The sequence below is a fragment of the Antechinus flavipes genome, chromosome 4 (assembly GCF_016432865.1).
Source record: "Antechinus flavipes isolate AdamAnt ecotype Samford, QLD, Australia chromosome 4, AdamAnt_v2, whole genome shotgun sequence".
Taxonomy (NCBI): Eukaryota; Metazoa; Chordata; class Mammalia; order Dasyuromorphia; family Dasyuridae; genus Antechinus; species Antechinus flavipes.
In genome coordinates this window covers 171,454,864-171,478,818 of record NC_067401.1, presented here as the reverse complement: position 1 = coordinate 171,478,818, position 23,955 = coordinate 171,454,864, and the positions used below count along the sequence as shown (strand labels likewise).

General features: G+C 37.3%; 1 protein-coding gene across 6 annotated transcripts in view; it reads right to left on the bottom strand.

The window, feature by feature from the left end:
* The window catches only part of TMC6 (transmembrane channel like 6), a 52,585-nt gene extending 28,674 nt beyond the window's left edge, over positions 1-23,911 (bottom strand). The window contains exons 1-6 of one of the 6 annotated variants that reach the window (XM_051995499.1): positions 23,819-23,907; positions 15,179-15,274; positions 2,919-3,024; positions 2,346-2,470; positions 752-838; positions 14-172 (exon numbers count right to left, since the gene is read on the bottom strand). In XM_051995499.1, coding sequence (XP_051851459.1) covers positions 14-172; positions 752-838; positions 2,346-2,470; positions 2,919-2,974 — 427 coding nt within the window. In that variant the 5' untranslated portion in view covers positions 2,975-3,024; positions 15,179-15,274; positions 23,819-23,907. Of the gene's footprint in view, positions 1-13; positions 173-751; positions 839-2,345; positions 2,471-2,918; positions 3,025-3,145; positions 3,267-5,177; positions 5,406-5,806; positions 5,877-15,178; positions 15,275-23,818 lie in introns of those variants that run through there. The other 5 variants (XM_051995494.1, XM_051995498.1, XM_051995495.1 and 2 more) reach the window with 5 other exon arrangements.
* Between the last annotated feature and the right edge of the window lie 44 nt (positions 23,912-23,955).

Below are 23,955 nucleotides of genomic sequence, written 5' to 3'. Positions count from 1 at the left end.
CTACCAAACTCACCTTCTTCTTCCCTGGGGGTCAAATCCAATTCCAAGTCATATTGCCGAATACTGGGTCGTGCAGAACGTGACATGTCTCTCAGCAAGGGTCGGCTATTTTTCCGCCTTAGTTTGACTGTTTGATTGTAGTACTGTGAGATAATGGCTCCCCTGCTTCGGCCTGTGGGGTTAGGGGTTGAAATTGTGGAGGGAGAAGACACCTGAATTTAGGAACATTCAGGGATGAGATAGATTAACTAAGTACTTTCTATTTCTTTCTCTGTTCTCCTTCCCCAAACCCAATTCCCTATCATCACTTCTCATTCTTCCTAGAACTGGTGCTCTGGAAGTTGCCCTCAAGTTACGATGGCGGTGGAGTACTCACAAGGATATGGGTATCTTTTGGTCCTTTGGAGGTTTGAGCGGGGCCTCTTCCCAGGGTCCCAAGCATAGAGAGAGTAATTAGGAGGCCCTAGTTCCTGAATGAAACCCAACAGGAAAATCTCTTTCTTAAGAGAATTCAAGGTATCATCAGCATCCAAAAAGCCTCCTATTTTTATTCTTGTTATTGAGTCTTTTTTAGAAACCAAGAAAGTATTTTATCAAGATGCCAGGCAGAGCGGCAGTAGGATAGAAGCTCTGAACACATTTGACTCCAACTCTCATGGGTGTCTCAGAGCCAGGTGAAGGATCTAGAAAGGAACAGGGATAGGGCAAACAAAAAAGGGATGGGTTTGGTGAAGAGATTTCCCTCACTCACCAATGGTTCGACTGGGCATATTGGCCAGGATTCGAAGTGTGGCTGAGCTATACTCCTGAGGAGCCCTGTGGCGCTGGGAACCTCCACCTATAAAAGAATTCCAACTGGCTCTAAGAAGATGATGTTATCCACCTTCAGAGGAACAAGACAAATAACCAAAGTACAGCCTTACATAGATGTACATAAATGCATATGTGCATATGTGTGTGTGATTTTAGGTATATAAATATGGATGTGCATGCATGTATGTATGTATGTGTGTGTATGCACATATAACTACATGTATATAATGTATATATATCTATGTACATGAGTGTATGCATGTGTGTATACATGTATATGAATGTGTATGTGCACATATATTTATATGTGTGTAAATGTATACATGTGTGTGGGTATATTTGTGTATGTATATGTGTGTGAATGTATATGTGTGTGCATGTGCATATGCACATATATCTATATGTACATGTGTATATGAGTGCATCGTATATGTGTGTGTACATATATATGCATATGTATATCTATGCATGTGTGTATATGCATATATATGAGAGTGTGTATATGTGTGTATTGTATGTGAATTGATATATACAGGTGTATCTGTATATGTGTATTTATATGTATATGTGTATGTGTGGGTTATATTGTATGTGTACATACATTTTTTGTGTGTATATATACATAAAAAATGTATGTATGCATAATTATATTTGTGCTTAACTGTAGCCTGCTTAGGGAAAATGGGGGGTAAGAAAGAAAAAAGAAAGAATAAAGTAAAAAGTTCACAGCAGAGAACAAAAAAAACTTAGAAGGAAGCAAAAAACAAGATGAACAGTTTTGAATACAATGTATTCTATTATTATATAAGCTTTCTTGAAATTGAAATTTGTTGCCTTTTTTGAATTCTCTCTTATGTTCTGTGCACAAGAAAATTTTCTTTTTAATTTTGTTTAAATAAATAAATATTTTTTAAAGGGGAAAAAAAGAATCCCAGAATTTGAGGAATAGAAGGGACTTCACTAACCTTGCAAATCTGGAGAAAATTGCTAAACATTCTCTAGGAATCAAACAGCTGTTTTCTTTGCTCTTAAGTAACCAAAAAGCACTGGCAGCAGGTAATGAAAGGAAATGGACTGAGTACTATATTTGGAGTCAGGGAAGACCTAGATTCAGTGTTAGGCACTAACTGTTTGACCTTAGCAAATCACTTTATCTCTCTGGTTTTCAATTTTCTCATCTACAAAATGAAGAGCTTGGACTAGCTGGGGAAGAATAGGGAATAGATATAAATAAATAATAGGTACTATATGCAAGGTAGTAGGCTAAGTATTTTACAAATATGAGCTCATTTGATATATACAACAACCTTGTGAAATTCCCATTTTATGATTGAGGAAATTAATATAATCAGAGGCTGAGTGACTTGTCCAGGATCATACATCAAGTAAGTATCAATTTAGGGCTTTTCAATTCTAGGCCCAGTGCTCTCTTCACTTCAGCACTTTATCTACCTAAACCCCAGTTGGAACCTATTTCAGACACATTTATTAGTGAAGGGAACCAGCACCTCCTCTCTGGATAAACTCCTTACCATTGTCCCTAGCAGGCCACTCTTGTAGTTCCAGAGGTTCAACTTCAGCCCGCTGACTCTGTTCCTGGATGAGTTGATGGAAGGAGTCATGTACAATGCTCTCATCATATGGGCTGAGATCCTGGCTGTTGGGGAATAGAAAGGTTAGGGCTTTGTGGGCCAGACAACTTTCCCCTTTGCCTATCCCTCCGAAAAGATCAGAACCAGCATTTCAGATAAATCAAAACCTGTCAGATTCCCTTCCCTATACACATGAACACTCTCCATCAGCCTCCATAGTTTTTAAGCATTTTTCTTTCCTTCTTTGATGCAGGAATTCAATGGGTGGTTGCTATATCCACAAAGGCAAAGCTTTTGGAGCCCTGAGTGCCAGTCCTAGCTCTGGCACGTACCAGCTGTGTGAATTTGAACAGATCTTTGAATTCCTCTTTGTGTCCTTTGTTCAAATTCACACACAGCTGGTACGTGCCAGAGCTAGGACTAGCACTCAGGGCTCCTGACTTCAAGCCCAGTGCCACTTTTACTGTTAAACAGCATGTGAGAGTTCTGCCCCTAACCCAGAAGGCAGCTTACCTAGAGCTTTCCCTGCTTTCAGGAATCGGAAGGACGAAAGAAGGGGTCCGGGACATTTCAGGCACTTCCCAGTGCCGCTCAGGCGCCTATCACAACTGTATCCCACCTAAAGAGAAATGGAAAGTTTGGTCATACGACATTTCTATCTAAGCTGCCCTGCTCCCTGGGGATATTATGTAGTTACTAGGCAAAGCACTCCCCCTTCCCACGCCCCAGCTTGTACCAACCAAAGCTATACCCCTCCTTTTCTCCCAACCATGCCAGGGCAGCACCAGCTGAGCACATGATGAATGAGTTTCCCAAAGTCCAGCACAGAACTAATTTAGGAATAATGCTATTCTAATCATATTGCTTGCTTTGTCAATGGATGACAAAAGGGTGAAAGGGAGGGAGAGAATTTAAAACTCAAATTTTTTTAATGCTAAAAATAAATCATTTTCTTAAGCAAAAAGAAAAAAAAAATGCAGTTCTTTTTTTTACTGACTGAGGGAAAGGGGACTGACTTTCTACTGACTGAGGGAGAGAGACGGCAGGAGTAGAGAGGGAGGCTCAGTCTTAGTATAATTCTCTAGGCAGGGTCCCCATCTGTTTCCTGGATGTTGGACTCAGGAAGTTGAGGGTGGAGTATTTAGTAACTTTGTTATCTCCCTATCTACAGTTCCTGCCTCTATTGCAAACAATCCCCAGAGGTCTGGGAGAAAAGTTTTATGGGAACAAAGATCAAGGACTGCATAAAGATGGTTCAGAACAAATTGCTGAAAGCGAGCACAATCACCCACTCCTACACACACCATTGCAGATGCTGGGAAACATAGCCTCCCCATAACCCCGGAGCCACTTCCTCTTTCACAGGAAACCAGTCGGGGGCCTAATAAGCACCCAATTTCACCCTCGGGGGGGAAACACTGGGGACTTGGTCACCAGTACATGTAAGCCCTTAGGTAAAGGAATGTTCAGTGGTGATTAAGTCCCCAATGGCTTCCCCACCCCCTCCCACAATATTGTTTTTTGGAATGTCTCCAAGAAATTGAGCCTAGGGGTAGTAAGTGATCCAGACTTAGAGACCAGAATCTTTTCCAGATTAATCAGCTTCACCTCATTTCTACAGCAAATATCTTTGTGTTCTCCCTCAAGTCAGTCCAGAATGAGAGGATATCTATTCCTTCCCAGAACAACTGTCCCTTGCCTGCACCCCAGCAGAGCAGCAGGGATGGGGACTAGAGCCAGAAACAATCTGCCTTTGTCTGATCTTCTCCCCTTCCCTCCCTTCCCTCCCTCTCTCCTCCCCTTCTCACAGTGGGCAGAATGCAAATGAGAATGGCTTTGTTTTTATGTCCCCAACCAAGGGGAGGAGAAAGCAAGACGAAAAGGCCTACAATCCACAACTCCAGTCCCTGCTTGGGTACAGGAGTAAAGTTGAGTCATGAAATGAATTGAAACACTCCTCTGCTTTACAGGTGAGATAATATGTAAGAACCCATTGGAAAACAGAGACTCAGACAAGACCATACTTGATCAAGGGCCACAGGAATTCTTTAGCCCAACCCTACTTGGAAGGAGTCAGGAAATGTTCCCCAACTCACAGCCATTCTAGCCCCACCAACAACAAGCTCAGATGACTTGGGGAACAACCCAGTTCTTCCACTTCTGAGGAACCCAAGAGGCCCTACTTCCTCATTCAAGTTTTCATCTTTTTCTTATCTAGAATGGGGAATGGGCAAAAAAACAGCAACATTACTTTTAACTCTTCCTGGAACCTGGCACTGAGCCACCAGAGAAAGTCATGTTCCTGGAACTGAATGGGGGAAACACCACGAGTATCCTCTTCCCTCGGTAACCACATGCACTCTCCCTTCCCAACTTAACCTTCCTAAGACGGCTGGTCCAGGCCTACTTACTGAACAGATCATTTTTGGGGCCTCAGCCAAGTTGAGTAGGAGAGCGGCTGGGAGACAGTAAGGTATGTGTTGATGGAATTCCCTCCAGTCTCTACTTCCCTTCACCTACTAGCCACTGCAGCAAACACTCCTCTGCAAAGTCAAGCAACACCCCAGATACTGGACAACACTGCGCCTCCCCCAACAAATTAACAAACGACCCCTCTCCTCCAACTGCCCACAGCTGCCCTAACTCACCTCTGCAGCCCTTCCATACCCTCCTCCAGACTTCCCTCTCCTCCCCTCCACAGAAATACAGTAGTTTATTCTGAATGTAAATCACCTATTATAACCCCTTCACTTTTCAGGTAAGGAAACTGACCCTGAGCAGAAAAAAAGACGTTCCAATAAGGAAGCGGGCAGAGCCAAGGATTCCGACCTCAGGCAAGTGCAGTGATCTCTCTCCTATACCTCACAGCTTCCTTGCACAAGATTTCTCCTTTCTTCTCACCCAGCCAGACTCAAATTCCACTAGATCTTCCTTTAATTCTTTTGTTTCTCTTTCTTTCCCCTTCCATTCTCCGCTTGAGTCAAGGAGCAGCAGGCATTTGAGGGAGTGTCCCCGGCTAATACCTCCCAAGAGTTAGAAAGCCCCAATAAGGCTCCCACGTGTGCCTGGCTTATGGAGAAAGTGCAGACACTGGGGAGAAAACCCGACCCCAAGTGCTCAAGAATTTCACTCCGCTCCAGCTGGGAGGGAGTGCCGACAGCCATGAGAATAGTAGGATTCCCTGAGCCTGAGCAAATGGAATTACCCTTCGGAGGCTGGACTCCTGAAAACTAAATCAGTCTGATAGGCACCTCAGCTTCAAGACTGAAACAAAAGGAGGCCCAACTTGGCTGTAGCTAAGGGGTCCCTAAGCTTAATTCTGCGGTCCACTGCTCTCCCCTTCAGCTCCCAGTTCTATATCGGTCTAAGGCTGGGGATCTTAATTCCTGAAAATCACTCACCAGCGTATAAAAGGGGAAAGAGGTAAAACTTCCCTCGGATCTCATCTGGGATCTGCCTCTCTGGGAACTGCCTCACCTGTTCACACAAAACCCTCCTCCCAGAGGCTGTTGGGAATTGTAGTCTTCATCAGGCAACTAGTTCATAGGAACCCAACATTTAATCCACCCAATACATGAAAAGGAGACCCTTCTATCACATTCTTAAGAATGGACATCCAGTCTCTACCAGAAGATCCCCCATTATGAGGGACTCATTAGAAGAACATGGTGTAATAGAGAAATACTGAAGATAGAATCAGAAATTTAATATATGTGATTTATGGTAAAGTACTTCCAATCCAAGAAACATTTAATTTGCATAATCAAGATTCTGAGGAAAAGGGATACAAAAGTGTAGAGAGACAGAATTCTAGAGAAGTATACTTGAAATAAGGTGTTAACTCAGAGGAATTGATGAGACAATGGTTATCAATTTTACATATATACTTAGTATATATGTATGCATGGTGTTATAATGGTTCTCTAAGTTTACACATAATCAGTATGCTGTAATGATGTAATTACAATAAGGTATATAAGAACCAACAAGGATTGGAAGAGAGACATTCCATCTTCCACCATCCTGGTGGCTCTCCTGCCTTCTGCATTCCTCCACTAAGATCAAAAGCTCATCTGAAGGTGCCCCAGAAAGCCAGCCCCCGGGGAAGGAGACAGGCTGTGAAGGAGATAATAAAGACTTTGGACTTTATTTCTGATTATTCTTGTGGTGATTATTCTGTGTAATGGGCTGAGGCTTGAGTTGATGCACTGAGGTCCCAAGCACATGAGGCTAAATAGTAATTGGACCATACTCTTTTAATATATAAGCTTGGAGAAAGTCCTTTTCCACTCCCCTGCCTCCACCCACCAAAACCGTCATTTCCTATACAACACATCAGGACTTGCACAAAGAGTGGACGGGGGCCATTCTTTCTCCAAGCTTATATATTAATAGAGTATGGTCCAATTACTATTTAGCCTCATGTGCTTGGGACCTCATTGCACCAACTCAAGCCTCAGCCCATTACAATTCTGTTGAAACCAAGGCTGGTCCTGAGACCTCCAGAAAGCTAGCCAGAACATTACACAAAAGCATTAAAAAGTCGACTCTCAAAATATCATGCAATAAATCTGAAAAGCAGGACACAGATGGCAAATAGCTTTGAATGTCTTTCCTGTTCCTCACACACAGATTAAGAAATATTTTTAAAACACTTAATATATGCCAGGTACTGAGTTAATCACTAGTGATATGAAGAAAGGAGAAGAGGGGAACAGTCTCTACTCTCAAGTAGTTCACAATCTAATTGGGATAACAACATGCAAACAATTATGTACCAACAGGAGATATACCGGATAGAGGAGATAATCAAGAGGAAAGGCATTAGCATGAAGAGGAATTGGGAAAGGCTTCTTGTAGAAGATGGAGTTTTTAACTGAAATCTGAAGAAAGTCAGGGAAGCCAGGCAGCAGAAAAGATAGAGAGCTACAGACATGGGGAACAGAGATAAAGTCTGGAAATGGAGGTTTGAATGAGAATTATGGGAAAAGAGAGATGAAGAAGAGCAAGATAAAAGTCTAGAAAGATAGGAAGGAGACAGATTATGAGGGACTTTAAAAGCCAGAGATTTTATATTCAATTCTGGGGGTAATAGGGAGCTACAGGAGGTTTTGGAGTAGGGGAGGGACATGGTCAGATGCATGCTTTAGGAAGCTCAGCTGGATAATTGAGTTATTCACTCCCTTTCATCTTTCTGCCTTTGCTCTAGCTGTCTTCGTGATTAGAATGTAGTCTCTCCTCACCTCTGATCCTTAGAATCTCTAATAATAATAATATTTACATAGCATTTACTATGTGCCAGGCACTGTACTAAACACTTTATAAATGATATTTCACTTGAGGATCTCAAACTCTGGGAGATAAGTGCTATAATTACCCCTACTTTATAGATGAGGAAACCAAGGTTAAACTTGCTCAGGGTCACAGAGCCAGGCTGAATCTGAGGCTGAATTTGAACTTGAACTTGGGTCTTCTTGACTCAGTGTCTGGCACACTAAACACTACATCAGTCTAGCTGCCCCAAGAAGTAGAGTGTCCTTCAGAGTCCTACTGAGATAATACCTCTTACATAAGGCCTCTCTTGACCCCCATAGCAACTGACTTCTTCTTCCCTAATACTACCTTGTATGTTTTTGTGCATATGTGTATGTATATATATATATATGTATTATCTTCCCCTCCCCCCAAGAGACTATAAACTCCTTGATACAGGGATTGTTTTGGTTTTGTCTTTGTATTTCCAATACTTGGTACATAGTAAATGTTGAATAAAATGTTAACTGATTCTCATGGGAGGTTGTGGAGTTCTTCAAGGTTTTTGAGCAAGGAAATAGTATGTTCAGCCATGATGGATATTATTTTGGCAGCAGTGTGGAAAATGGATTAATCTAGTTGAGAGGTCTTTGTCTATAGTTAGATGACAATTTGAATTAAAGAATATAGAAGCTACTGACATGGATGACTGGAAGGAGGTTGGTTTCTTTAACCTATCTCTTTCCTGAACTCTTTCAGTTCTCTCATCAGTAAAATGAAAGGATTGGACCAATCTCCCATTACACATACATGTACTTATGTTATCTTCCCATACACACCCCGATTAAAGATTTGCTCTATGAGCAAAGCAGAATTGATTTAGCCCAAAAGAAATGTGAGATGTGCAAAGAGAAGCCTCCCCAAATATTCATATGGACTACTTGTATCCAACCTATAGTAGAGCCTTCCCAGCTCATATTGGTCTGATCAGCCAGATGGACATGCTGTCATTTTGGTCCTCTTCAAGGACAAAGGACAACAACCAACCAACCAACCTTGCTCTAAGTAGATATGAAATAAATGCAAGGAAATTAAATGGAAGAGGCATTAGCATCTAAGGAGATCAACAAAGGTCTTACTTAGCAAATACCAACTTTCCCAGCTCTAGCAGAATGCCATTATTTGGAGAAACTCTCAGTGCTACAGAGCCCTCTCTTGATGGATTCTGGAAGAACTAATGAGCTTGGTGTTCCTTACCAATCCTACCTGGAATCCTTAATGATCCTAGCCATGTCAGACCTATGTTCAATTATTCTTAAACTGTATCAGTCCCTGTGAGCCAACCTTGCTCAATTCATTCAAGTTCAAGTTCATTAACAACCCCAGTCTGTTGGAATCTTTACAAACTGTTAAGTCATTAGAGTTTACAGAGACAATAATTATCTAATTTAACATGGTTCAGTATGATTGATCTGATCTTACAAGGAGATGTTATGGGCCAGAAAAAACAAGGTACAAAGTGTAACTGATAGAAATAATGCTTGTGTTCACACCTTTAGAGAGTTCATATAAGCAAGAAGTATTTAAGTACTCATTGGAATTCACAAGTATGGGAGATTCACAAAGTTAACTTTGTAACTTTGGTGAATTCACACCTCCCTTGAAGCTCTTAGGGCCAGAGACCACTCTGGGAGGAAACCTATAATCCCACTCTTGGAGAAGGAGCATAAATAGAGCTTCAGGGAGCCAGTCAAGTTAGTTTACTTCGGAACATTGCCAGGGGTCGGAGAGGAGCACTCTGGGAGATTGAGAGCCAGAAGCTCTCTCTCGGAGGCAAGACAGATTCATTTCCAACTTTTACCTTGATGCTGGCTGGAGGCTGAAGAAAGCAGAGGCAGAAGCAAAGGACAAAGCTGCAAGAGCTCTTAGAACTAAGGAGAGAGAGAGGCCTCTAAAAAAACTAGCCGGGCTATATTGGAGACAATAAAAGATCTGAACTTTTAACACCTGGCTGCATTTGAGTGATTATTACTTTTAACTGAAACTAAGGCTGCCTCCAGAAAACCTCCCCAAGAAACCTGCTCCCAGAGAGAACCATTATATTATAAAAGAAGAAACACACCACACTAGTCTACAATCTTGAGCTCTCTGGTAGTCCTAGTCCATGGCCAAGTCCATGCTCAAGACTCTCGGAACTGCCTTGCCATAGCCTCACTTCTATTTTTTTTCCCTTTTCTTTTTTTTTTATTTTTTATTATAGCTTTTTATTTACAAGATATATGCATGGGTAATTTTTCAGCATTGACCATTGTAAAACCTTCTGTTCCAATTTTTCCCCTCCTTCCCCCCAACCCCTCCCCCAGATGGCAGGTTACATGTTAAATATGTTAAAGTATATGTTAAACACAATATATGTATACATAGCCATACAGTTATTTTGCTGCACACTCACTTCTATTTTCAATGTACCATGCTGCTAAATTCTTCCTTGTTGGTTTTTAGGATATCAGGATTTAGAGCTAAAAGAGGTCACATTTTCTAAATAAAGAAACCAAAATCCAGAGAGATTCTAGTAATTTACTCACAAATTCTCTGAATGCCCATTCCCCACCCCCCTTTTTTTCAGTATGTCTAAGTCCCATGGTTTTAGGATAAAGGAAATAGGCATGTCATAGAAAAGAATAAATTCATAGTCTTTGGGTGTAGAAAGTAATCCCAGAAGTCATCCAAGCAGGGCAGGTAAGAAATATAGTAGATAGAGCACTGGACCTAGAGGTAGAAAGATCTGAATTCAAATTTAACCTCAGACACACAGTAGTTGTGTGACCCTGGACAAATCACTTAACCCTATTTGTCTTAGTTCCCTCATCTGTAAAATGAGCTGAAAGAAGAATTGGAAAACCACTCCAGTACCTTTGCCAAGAAAATCCTAAATCAGGTCATGAAGAATCAGACATTGTTGAAATGATTGAAGAACATTACGGGAACAAGAACTAATCTGTGACATGGCAAAAGGTCGTCCAGTCTACATCTAAAAATTCCAAAGACACCAAGCTGTAGAGATATGGAATATTCAGCCTTCCTGTGTCTATACGTCTAATCTACCACTAATTAACTGACTCCGTGATTTTTGACAAGGTATTTGTTTCCTAATTTTTTCCTAATTTCCTAATGGGAATAATAAGTCCAACCTCTTCACCAACTTCTCACCATTCTGAGAATCGTCTCCATCAAACATTATTGTAAAGCATGTGGTCACACTATGGCTTTGGTTCTATAGAGTATTAAGCAGAATTCCTTATTTGCTTGTAGATGTAGAAAGATGTAGATGTAAAAGATGTAGAAAACATCTTTTAAACTGGATTGTCTATGATAAAGGTGGTTTCCTTGAATTTACAAATAGAAGGCACTGTGAAATACTAAACCTGTAATCAGAAAGCACTGAGTTCAAATCCTATTTCACACTCTTCAACTATGCAAACATGGACAAGTTAAGTAAGTTTTTGTCTGCTTCAGTTTTCTTATCTATAAAATAAAGTTATTTTATTTTTGCCATTATTGATATCTACCTCCTGGGGTTGTTGAGAGGATATATGTAAAGCACTTATCATGTTCCAACATACAAAACTTAATAAACGCTTTTTATCTACTTATCTATTCCTCCAAAAAATCATCATTATTTGTTTCTTTTGTTTTTGAGGCCGTTGGGGTAAAGTAACTTGCCCAGGGTCACATAGCTCAGACATGTTAAGTTTCTGAGGCTGGATTTGAACTCAGGTCTTCCTGAATTCAGGGCCAGAATTCTATCCATTGCAAAATCAATCAGCAAATCAGCATTATTAAAGGAATTATAGCTGTTGTCCTTCTTGACCTCATAGAGCAAAACTAGGAGCAATGATGAGGTAGAAGTTTGTTATTGCCCCATTGTTTTAATTCTGTCCTGCGTGACCCCATTTGGGGTTTGGCAAAGATACTAGAACGGTTTACCATTTCTTTCTTCAGCTCATTTTATAGCTGAGGAAACAAAGTGAATTGCATCTCTGCAATTTAAATGAATTGTACAGGGTCACAAAAACTCATAAGTGTCTGAGGCTAGATTTGAATTCAGGGAGATGAGTCCTATTGACTCCAGGTCCAGCGTTCTATCCACTGCACCACCTAACTGCCCTGGGAACAAATTTAGTCTTGCTACCAAGAAACTCTTCCTAACAATTAGAGTTATCTAAATGGGGATACCTTTCAGAAAGTAGTGGGCTCCTTCTCCATGAAGTCTCCTAGCAAAAGAAAAGATGACTTACTTTCAGGTGGGAAAATTATTGTTTGTCTGACAATCTGAAGTCCCTTTAAAGTCTGAAGACTTTAAGTCTATAATTTTTAAAGTATTTTGAATAATTATTCCATCCTGAGTATAGCAGAGATGTTTAAAAAAAAAAGTATGATAAGATTTCTATGTCCTCAGGAAATTTATATTTGCTGAATAGACAAACTATAACTTTGACCTTTCTTTCACATCTGCCAGTGATGTGATCTAGTGAAGATGGATTTGGATTCAGAAGAACTGGATTCTACAGTTTATTTCACTACTTGCTACCTATATGATTTTGGGCAAATCATTTAACTTTTTTCAATTCAATTCAACAAATTGCTATTGAATGCCTCCTATATGTACTGTACTAGATACTGGACTAGAAGGACAAAAGTTTTTTAATGAGCTATACTACAGAAATTTACATTTTACTAGGGATAGAGGAGGTAGGATCAAGTATAACAAATATACAATAAGCATGATACAAGATAGGGTCTGATGGAAGTAAAACAGAGATCAATCAATAAACATTTATTAAGTATCTACTCAAATATTGCTACAGATTCTAAAAGAACAAAAGGCAGTTAGAGTCCTCAAAAAACAGTCCCTATCCAGGAGGAGCTCACTATCTAATCTGGGAGATAATAACATGCAAACAAAAATATTCAAACCAGTATTAAGAGAGAATGGGGAACCTATTTTTTTTTTTCCTTCCAAAGGCCATTTGAATATTTATAACATTATTCTGGGACTACACAAAATTATCAATTTAATTTAATTATCAACTTAAGCAGTGGGAGGTTGGTGTTCATAGCTTTCAGCTCATTATTAACCTGCTGTTGTGCTAGCAAGGCCAATCCAAATGATTTTGTGACTGCTGAAAAAGGTAGTATTTTAGTTTGGAACCCGGGGAGGTGAGTAGTTGGAGCATGTGGAAGTACACTCCAGGAAGGGGAGAAATGCAAAGAAAATGCCTAAACAAAGTGCTCCAAGAAAATCTGGGGAAAAGAACACTTTCATAGGGTGAGAGTGCAAGGGGAACCTGTGAAAGCTACATGAAAGAAGAGAATTGTGAAAGGAGATGATGAAAAAGAAGGGCCTTTCAGGAACTGGTAATGGCCTGCATGAATGCAGACAGATGATACTCAATATGCTGATTCAGCTCCATCTGTAAAATGAGAAGGTAGAATTATATGATCATTAAATCCCCTTTGTAGCAAGATGATACAGTGAATAGAGTAACAGGTCTGGAGTTAGGAGGACTGGAGTTCGTATTCAACCTCAGACACTTACTAGCTGTGTGACTCTGGGCAAGTCACTTAATCCTGCTTGCCTTAGTCTCCTCATCTGTAAAAATGGTCAGAGAAGGAAGTGGCCAATGGCCTGTATCCTTGCCAAGAAAACTCTAATTGGGGTCATAAAAAGTCAGACACAATTGAAAACAACTGAACAAAATTCCCTTTTAACTCTACATCTCATTATCATTAGACCTTACATAAATCAATGAGAAATGATGCCTGTTGTTCATCAATGATATCACAAAAGTGAGATCTTAACTTGTGAATGGATTGAATTAAATGAGACAGAGCTATATGAAATGGTCGGCTTCAGTCTGTCTTCCAGAGTCATCAAAGAGACTGCTACAGATTCTAAAGTGACAAGAGAAAAGTCAAGATAACTGGCAATGGCCTTTCAAAATTAAGTTCGTTCCTAACTCCAGTAGATTCATAATGGAAAATGCCATTCACATCCAGGGAAAGAACTATGGAGTCTAAATGCAGATCAAAACATACTATTTGTACTTTTTTTTAAAAAATTTGCTTTTGGTGGCTTTTCCCTTTTGTTCTGTTTCTTTTTTCACAATATGACTAATGTGGAAATATAATTTTCTTTCTAATTTATTTATTTTAATATACATTGCTTTATGAATCATGTTCAGAGAGAAATATTAGAATAAAAGGAAAAAAAACATGGGAGATTAAAAAAACAACAAAAAGTGAACATAGCATGTGTTGATTTACATTCACTCAACATAGTTCGTTTTTTGGAGACAGATTTCATTTTCTGTCCAAAATCTTTTGTGATTGCTTTGGATCACTGAACCATTGAGAAGAACAGACTTTCATAATTGATCATCGCACATTGTTGCCATTAATTCTGTGCAATGTATTCCTGCACAGGATATTTTATTATTAAATATTTTTATTTATTAATTTATTATTAATAATTTATTATTAATCTTTCATTATTAATAATTTATTGTTAATTAATTTATTAATTATTGCTTGATTAATTATCATTAATTAATGTTAAATTAATTAATAATTTAATAGAACAATCATATACCACAGCCATTACTCAATGGATTCATTTTCCAATTCTTTGTTACCACAAAAAGAGCGGCTACAAACATTTTTGCATATGTGGGTCCTTTTCACTCCTTTTATGATTTCTTTGGGATACAGACCCATGGGATACAATACTGGCACTGCTGAGTCGAAAGCTATGCACAGTTTTATATCCCTCTGGGCATAATTCCAGATTGCTCTCCAGAATGATTGAATCATTTCACAACTCCACCAACAATGCATTAATGTCCCAGTTTTACCACATACCCTCCAACATTTATCATTATCTTTTCCTGTCATCTTAGCCAATCTGAGAGGTATGAGGTGGTACCTCAAAGTTGTCTTAATTTTCATTTCTCTAATCAATATTGATTTAGAATATTTTTCATATAATTTATTTAATTTCATCTTCTGAAAATTGTCTGTTCATATCCTTTGACCCTTTATCAATTGGGGAATGACTTGTATTCATATAAATTTGACACAGTTCTTAATATATTTTAGAAATGAAACCTTTATCAGAAACATTGGTTGTAAAAAATTTTTCCCAGTTTTGTACGTTTCTGTTGGTTTTGTGTAAAACCTTTTAAATTAAATGTAATCAAAGTAACTGTGCATACCCTTTGATCCAGCAGTGTTACTACTGGGTTTATATCCCAAAGAGACACTAAAGAAGGGAAAGGGATCTGCATGTGCCAAAATGTTTGTGGCAGCCCTTTTTGTAGTGGCTAGAAACTGGAAAATGAATGGATGCCCATCAATTGGAGAATGGTTGGGTAAATTGTGGTATATGAATGTTATGGAATATTATTGTTCTATAAGAAATGACCAGCAGGATGAATACAGAGAGGCTTGGAAAGACTTACATGAACTGATGCTGAGTGACATGAGCAGGACCAGGAGATCATCATATACTTCAACAACAATACTGTATGAGGATATATTCTGATGGAAGTGGATATCTTCAACAAAGAGAAGATCTAATTCAGTTCCAATTGATCAATGATGGACAGAATCAGTTATACCCAGAGAAGGAACACTGGGAAATGAGTGTAAACTGTTTGCATTTTTGTTTTTCTTCCCAAGTTATTTTTACCTTCTGAATCCAATTCTTCCCGTGAAACAAGAGAACCGTTCGGTTCTGCACACATATATTATATCTAGGATATATTATAACAAATTTAGCATGCATAAAACTGCCTGCCATTTAGGGGAGGGGGTAGAGGGAGGGAAAGGAAACATCGGAACAGAAGTGAGTGCAAGGGATGTTATAAAAAAATTACCCATGCATATGTACTGTCAATAAAAAAAAATTATAATAATAAAAAAAATAAAATGAATGTTGATCAGGGCAGAAGCAAGATGGCAGAGACAAGCCAGGAAGTTCCCTAAGTTCTTCCCAGTTTCTTCTTGGAAAAAAAAAAAAAAACTTTAAATCAAGCTTCTGAACAGATTCTGGAGTGACATAAGCTACAAAGAGGAGAGTGAAACAGTATTCTACCTTGAGATAATTTGGAAGGACCCCTCAGTCCTAGCTCAACAAGACAGTAGCAGACTGGTGGTGGAGCCAACAGTCCCAAAGTAGAAGACAATTTGCTACCCTTACAAACAAGGCAACAACAGATACAACTAGGCTACCCCAGGCCAGTTAGCAAGTCACCAAACACCTGAAGCCCCACTGCTCAAAGCCAGTGACCTTCATACAAGAAACTTGGGACAGCATTCCCCTATACCATAGGATCAGAGGTTCTGGGCAAAAAAAAAAAAAAAAAAAAGGTCAAAAAAGATTTGAGCAAAAAACAGAAAAGAACCTTAACCATAGAAAGCTACAGTGAAGTGACAGGGAAGAAAACAATTCAGAAAAGTATAAAATGTCTGTATGTGAAAATTCAAAGGAGAATATAAAGATGGCTCAACCTCAAAAAGCCTTCTTAGAAAAGCTAAAAAATTATTTTAAAAGTGAAATTATAGAGGTAAAAGAAAAACTGGGAAAAGAAATGATATGCAAGAGAAAATCTTGAAAAAGATTTGGAAAATCTTGGAAAAGGACACAAATTTACTGAAAAAAAAATTCCTTAAAAAATACAATAGGCCACATACAAAAAAAAAAAAAAGCCTTTGAAGAAAATATTCCTTTAAAAGTAGAATTAGTCAGATTAGAAAGGAGATACAAAAGCTAACTGAAGAAAATCATTCCTTTAAAATTAGAATTGGACAAATGGCATCTACAAGCAAATGGACTCCATGAGACATCAAGAATCAGACAAACAAAATTTTAAAAATGGAAAAAAAAATAGAAGAAAATGCAAAATACCTCATTGGAAAAACAACCAACCTGGAAATAGCTCCAGGAGAAATAATTTAAAAATCATTGAACTACCTGAAAGTCATGATCAATCAATCAATCAATCAATAAAGTCTGAACAGCATCTTTTAAGAAATCATCAAGGAAAACTGCCCTGATATCATAGAACCAGAGATTAAAATAGTCATCAAAAGAATATATCTATCATCTCCTGAAAGAGATCCTAAAATGAAAACTCCAAGAGATATTGTAGTTAAATTCCAGGATTATCAATCAAGGAGAAAATACTGTAAATTGCCAGAAAGAAACAATTCAAATGACAAAAAACCACAGTCAGGATTACCAAGATTTAGCAGCTTCTATATTAGAGGATCTGAGGACCTGAAATAGAATGCTATGGAAGACAAAAAGATCTTGGATTACAACCAAGAATCAATCATCTAACAAAATTGAGCATTATCTTTCAGGGGAAAAGTTGGATATTCAATGAAATAGGGGACGTTCAATCATTTTTGATAAAAAGTTTCAACCGAAACTGAACAGAAAATTTGATCTTCAAGTACAAGACTCAAGAGAAGCATGAAAAGATAAACAGGAAAGAAAAAAAAAGCACATGTTATTTAAAGGTTAAACTGTTTACATCTCTACAGAGGAAGATCTTGAAACTCTTCAACATTCATAAACAGAGGGTATGGCTATAAGTTGACTTTGCATGTGATGATGTAAAAAAGACATTAAGGAGTAGAAAAAAGGATTATACTGAGAGAAGAGGAAAGAGGTATAAAATGGAATAAATTAGATTACATGAAGAAGCACAAAAGAACCATTAAAGTGGAGGGAAAGAAGGAAGGAGGATGAGCATTGTTTTAACTATAATCTCAGATTTGGGCTCAAAGAGGAAATAATATACACATTCAGTTGGGTATAAAAATTTATCTTACCCTATAGGGAAGTAGGAAGAGAAAGGGGAAAGAGAAAGATGGAAGTGGATAGAAAAGAGGGCAGAAATAGTAGAAGAAAGCAGAAAGAGAATAGTAGGAAGGAAAAATTGAAGGAGGCAGTAGTCAGAAGCAAAACACTGGTGAGGAAAGACAAGGTGAAAAGAGAACAAATAAAAATATAAGCAGGGAAGTAAATGAGATGGAAGGTAATACACAGTTGATAATTATAACTGTGAATGTGAATGGAATAAACTCTCCCATTGAAGCAAAAGCAATCAATCAATTAATTAGCTAATATAATTAATTAAAGTGCTAATTAAAAGAGATTAGGAAGAAAATATCATCTTATTAAAAGGTGCCATAAATTTGAAGTAATACTAATTATATACATATGCATATATATATATACTAAATGGTATAATATACAGATTATTAGAGGAGAAGTTAAGGTATAGGAAGGTATAGGAAGAAAAAGGCAGCAAAATTACACTAATAGGGGACTTCAACCATTTCCTTGCAGAAATAACAGATGATTCTAACCAGAAAACAATCAAGAAAGAAGTTAAGGAGGTGAACAGAGTTTTAGAAAAGTTAGATATGATAGACCTCTGGAGAAAAATTGAATGAGGATAGGAAGGAATATGTTTTTTTTTTCTCAGCAGTACATGACACACACAAAAATTGACCATAAGATAAAAACCTCACAATCAAATGCAGAATAGCAGAAATGTTAAATGAATCCTTTTCAGATCATGATGCAATAAAAATTACATACAATAAAACTAAAAACTAATTGGAAATTAATCTAATCCTAAAGAATGAGTGGATCAAATCACAAATCATAGAAACAATCAAAAATTTCTTCCAAGAGAATGACAATAATGAGACAATATACCAAAACTTATGGTATGCAGGCAAAGCAGTTCTTAGGAGAAATTTTATATCTCTAAATGCTTACATGAATAAAGTAGAAAAAAATGAACAAAATAAAATAAAACTTTTTATGCCCTAATAGATAGTCAGTTTTTGCATAAATGCCATGTACTGTTGAGAAAACGATATATTCCTTTCTGTCCCTACTCAGTTTTCTCCAGAGATCTATCATATCTAGGTATTCTAGAATACTATTACTTTCCCCTGTTTCTTTCTTGTTGATTTTGTAGTTAGATTTATCTGATTCTGAGAAGGAAAGGTTGAAGTCTTAAAATAAAATAGAGAAAGAAGAGATCAATAAATTGGGCATGCAACTTTAAAAAGCTGAAAAAAACAACAAATTAAAAATCCCCAATTAAACAATAAATTAGAAATTCCAAAAAATCAAAGGAGATTAATAAAATTGAAAGTAAGAAAACTATATTATAAAGTGGTCATCAAAACCGTATGGTACTGGGCTAAGAAACAGAGTAATGGATCAGTGGAACAGGGTAGGTACACAAGACACAATAGTCAATGACTATAGTAATCGACAAACCCAAAGAGTCCAGCCTCTGGGATAAGAACTCAATATTTGACAAAAATTTCTGAGAAAGTTGGAAAATAGCATGGCAGATATTAGACACTGACCAACATTTAACAACCTATACCAAGATAAGGTAAAAATGGATTCATGATTTAGTCATAAAGATTGACAGTATAAGCAAATTATACTGTAGAGTAAGTACATAGAATAAGATCTGTGGAGAAGGGGAGAATTTATGGCCAAAGAAAAACAAGAAAATATTATGAAATGCAATAGATAATTTTGGTTACATTAAATTAAGAAATATTTGCACAAATAAAACCAATGCAGCCATAATTAGAAAAGAAGCAGAAGGCTAAGAGAAAAATCAGTCAAATTTGTATAAAAAAAAAAAGTAATTTCCCAATTGATAATGGTCAAAGAATATAAAGAGACAATTTTCATATGAAGAATTAAAGCCATCTATAATCATATGAAAAAAATGCTCTGAATTACTATTGATTAGAAAAATGCAAATTAAAACAACTCTGAGTTATCACTTTATACCTATCAGATTCCCTAAAATGGCAGGGAAAGATAATAACAAATGTGGGAAGGAGTGTGGGAAAACTGGAATATTAATGCATTGTTGCTGGAGCTGTAAAATGATCCAACTATTGTGGGAAACAATTTAAATTATGCCCAAAGGACTATCAAACTATGCATATCCTTCTATCCAGCACTGCCACTGCTGAGTCTGGATCCCAAAGAGATCATAAAAGAAGGAAAAAGACCCCCTATGTAAAAATGTAGCATCTTTTTTTTTTTTTTTTTGTGGTTGCAAGCGATTGAAAATCAAGTGGATGTTCATCAATTGGGAAATGGCTGGATAAGTTATAGTATAGGGATGTAATGGAATACTTATGTTCCATAGCCTGACGAGCAGGCTAATTTCAGAAAATCCTGGAGACATTTACATGGATTGATGCTGAGTGAAATGAGCAGAACAAGGAGAACATTATACACAGTAACAGCAAGATTGTATGATGATCAACTATGATAGATTTAGCTCTTCTCAGCAATATGGTGATCCAAAGCAATTCCAATAGTCTTTAATTGGAAAAATAGTCTTTACACATTAAGAGGGAGAACTATGGAGATTAAATGTGGATTGAAGCATACTATTTTCACCTTTTAAAAAATTTCTTTGCTTCCCCCTTTTCTGATTTTTCTTTCACAACATGACAAATATAGAAATATATTTAAATATGTACAATCATGTATAATCATGATTACATAATCTGTATAATCCATATATTCATATATATAATTATATGATGTATATAATCTATATCAGATTGCTTGATGTCTTGGAGAGGAAGGAGGCAAAGGAGAGAGGGAGAAAAAATAAATATTGAAAACTATCTTTACATATAATTGGAAAAAATATTTTTGAGGAAAAATTGTTTTCACATTTAACTGGGGGAAAACAAAATAGCAAATAAATAAGAAAAAACTAAAAAATGAATGCTGAAAACTATTTTTGCATATATTTGGGAAAAAATACTATTTTCCAAAAATATATTAATTAATTAAGTTCTTTTCCAAGTCTCAGTTTATCTGAGGCAACATCTATTCAATAACCTGGGGCTAGATAAGAATTGAGATAAAAGATGGCCTAGTTTACCATCACAAAAATTGTCAATTTATGAGGAGAAGACTCAAAGTTTTTAGCCAGGAAAACAATTGCAATTTACATTCATTCTATTAAGAGTCAAGCCATGGTAATAAGCACATTATGAGTCTAGATGAGGAAAAGTCAGTACATTTTGCAGTCTTCATGGACAAAAAGCAACATGTCAAGATGGACATGATTTCAATGAATGAAAAGTAACAGGAAGACAGAACCTGACAAGTAGAGCAATACACAAGCAAATACATCAGAAATAAGCCTGGAAAATGGTAGAACATTAAAGGGTCCAACATCCTTCATTGCATTTTACAGAGGAGAAATTGAGTCAGATATATATATATATATATATATATATATATATCAGCAACTTATTCAAAATGACAGCAAGTGTCTAATTTTGATTCATAACTCATTTTTCTCCATTTTGGGGCGATTAGTTTGCACCAACTTGGAAGTAAAATAGGCACTTACCCTAAAGCAGCCTTCTCTTTAAAGCTTTCGGTTTTCTTGTTTTTTTACAAGAAGTTCCATAGTATTAGGATCATAACCACAGAATGGTTATGATAGTCCATAAAACATAAGCTCCTTGAAGGGAGGAAGGAACATCATGGAATTCACAGCACTAGTACTGTCTTTCACAAAACAGATATTTAATATTAAAAAAAAAAAAAAAAAACTTGACTTGAATTAAATGGAAGAGTAAGTAGGAAATAAGGTTGAGTAGGTAGGGTGGGGTCAGATCATAGAGGGGGTTTAGACTAATATAGCCGCTAGGTGGAACAGTGAGTAGAGTGCAGGACCTGGAGTCAAGAAGACTCATTTTCCTGCCTTCAAATCTGGCCTCAGACACTTACTAGGTGTGTGACCCTGGATAAGTTACTTAACTCTGTTTCCCTCATTTTCCTCATTTGTTAAATGAGATGGAGAAGGAAATGGCAAACTAATCCAGTATTTTTGCTAAGAAAACCCCAAATGGGGTTATGAAGAGTTGGATATTACCGAAAAAAAAAAATGAACAATAACAACAAAACTTAGACAGTTATCCATGTGGAATCACTGACAATTACTAAACAGTTTAGGGGCACAAGAAAAATGAAAAACCTTTGAATATCCTACTGTGTATAAGGGAGATTGGAATGGAGAAGATGTCAGAGACAGAGAGATTCGTTAGGAGTTTAACTGTAATCAGCAGTAACAGTAGACCAAGGCATGAGGAGATTACAAGCTAAACAAGGATTGTAGCAGCAAAAATGGAAAGGAAGGGACACATGTGAGAGACACTTGGAAAGAAAGAACTAGAAGGAAAGGAGTTAAGGGATGAAAGAGAAACAGCATCCAAGATGCTGGGGTGTCTGGCCTGGGGGCTGAAAGAATGGTGATACCATTAATAGAAATGGAAAATAATTGAAAAGCATTGTCAAAATATTTTTAAGAAATAAAGACACTGTTGTTATCAACACTTTCCAGTGCCTCCCTGGGTGATTGCTAATAAGGAGGATCATAGTTCTTACCCATCCCCCTCAGATGGAAACTATTGAAAGAATATTGTTTCCAGTTGTTCTCTAGAGCAAAACTTCTTTAATTGTGGTTTACAACCCCTTATGGGGTAGAATAACTAAATGTGGGGGATTGTGAAAAATTTGGCAACAGCAAAAGCTATCAAATATTCCACCAAAATATATATCTTATTGGTGTGCAAATTTCCTTTTGTCCTTAATTATATGTATACCAAAGAATTGCTTTAAGTTAAATTTTATGATTTATCAATAAGTGTTTGGTTTGTATACCTATTTTATATTACCTATAAGTCTAAAGTTGCATTAAAAATTTCTTGGATGAAAATGTTTAAAAAGCCCTGCTTGAGAGCAAGGGTTCTCAACCTGGGGTCCAGGAACTTGCATGTATGCATGTGTGTATATACAGATGTATGTGTTTATGTATTTTAGATATGTACAAATATATATAGCCATACATATATAGATAACTATATTTCCTATTTACATATATATATATACTTATGCAGATACAGATAATTATATTCCAATATAATGAGTTTCCTTCATAATTCTATACATTTTCTTTTATGTATTTAAAAACAATATTCTGAAAAGGGATCACTCCAGGAATCACCCAGACTGTCAAAGAGGTCCACATCACACAAAAAATGTTAAGAACAGCAGTCTATTCTAGAGGCACCAGAGATCAAAGTTTCCTTCCCATCCTGGATCCCCAGAACAAAATCTGGGGGCAGACTAGAGCCCAGGGCAGACATGGCATACTCTGTATGGGCCTTAGTTTCTTTATCTGTAAAATGAGGAGATATGATTAGATGAAAAGTCCCTTTTAATACTAAATCTCATTATCATAAGACCATACACAAATCAAAAAGAAAACAACTAGAACAGTCAGTGGCTGTCACAGGCTTCTAGAGGTTGGCAGATTTGTTGCCTTGCCTGTCTAGGCTGCAAATTGCACTGTGGGAGTGAAGATCCCAATTATAGACCCAATTTGAAGATATTCAAACCCTATGAGCAGAGTGGGGGAAAGGAGGAGAGAAACTGTAAGCACTAGAATAAAGATGTGGGGATGTGTTTCTTTAAAACCCACCTGTCTTTCCCCTCAGCCTACTCCTTCAACAGTGACCTTAGAAATAGTGAGAGGTAGCACATAGTGGAAATAAAAGTAAATTTTGAAACTTAAGGTTTGTGTTCAAACCCCAACTCTATTAGCACTACCTATATAACCTTGACCTAATTAGTTCATAATTCTGAGCCTCAGTTTCTTCATCTGTAAAATTTCTTATTTCAAAGCATCTGTATATTGGGGGGACAATTCACATCTTTATTTTCACTAACTTTTAACTTCTTTTGTAATTCTATCTACTTTATGCCTTTGAAAACATTATTCTGATAAGAGTTCTCCAAAGGCTTCTGCCCATGAGGTCCGAGTGACCCAGAAAATGAAGAACCTCTAGATTATGTGATCTTTAAGCCTCCTTCCAGCTTTGAGCCAATGAAAATTACCCTTTCTTTCTCCTTAAAACTACCCAGTTCTAGGCTGCATAGTACTGCCATGCAACCTCTCTTGTCCCCAGCAATCTTACTCCTTTTTCCCTGCTACTCACCTTACCTGTTTCTCCACTGAACCCTTTTGGGAGGCAAGATGCTCCTTATTCACATTTTTGTCAGAGGAAATGAGCTAGAGTTCTCCCTTGTTCGCTAGTTTCTGTCCAATCTCTAGATCTGGGTTTAGCTTCAGAGGAAACT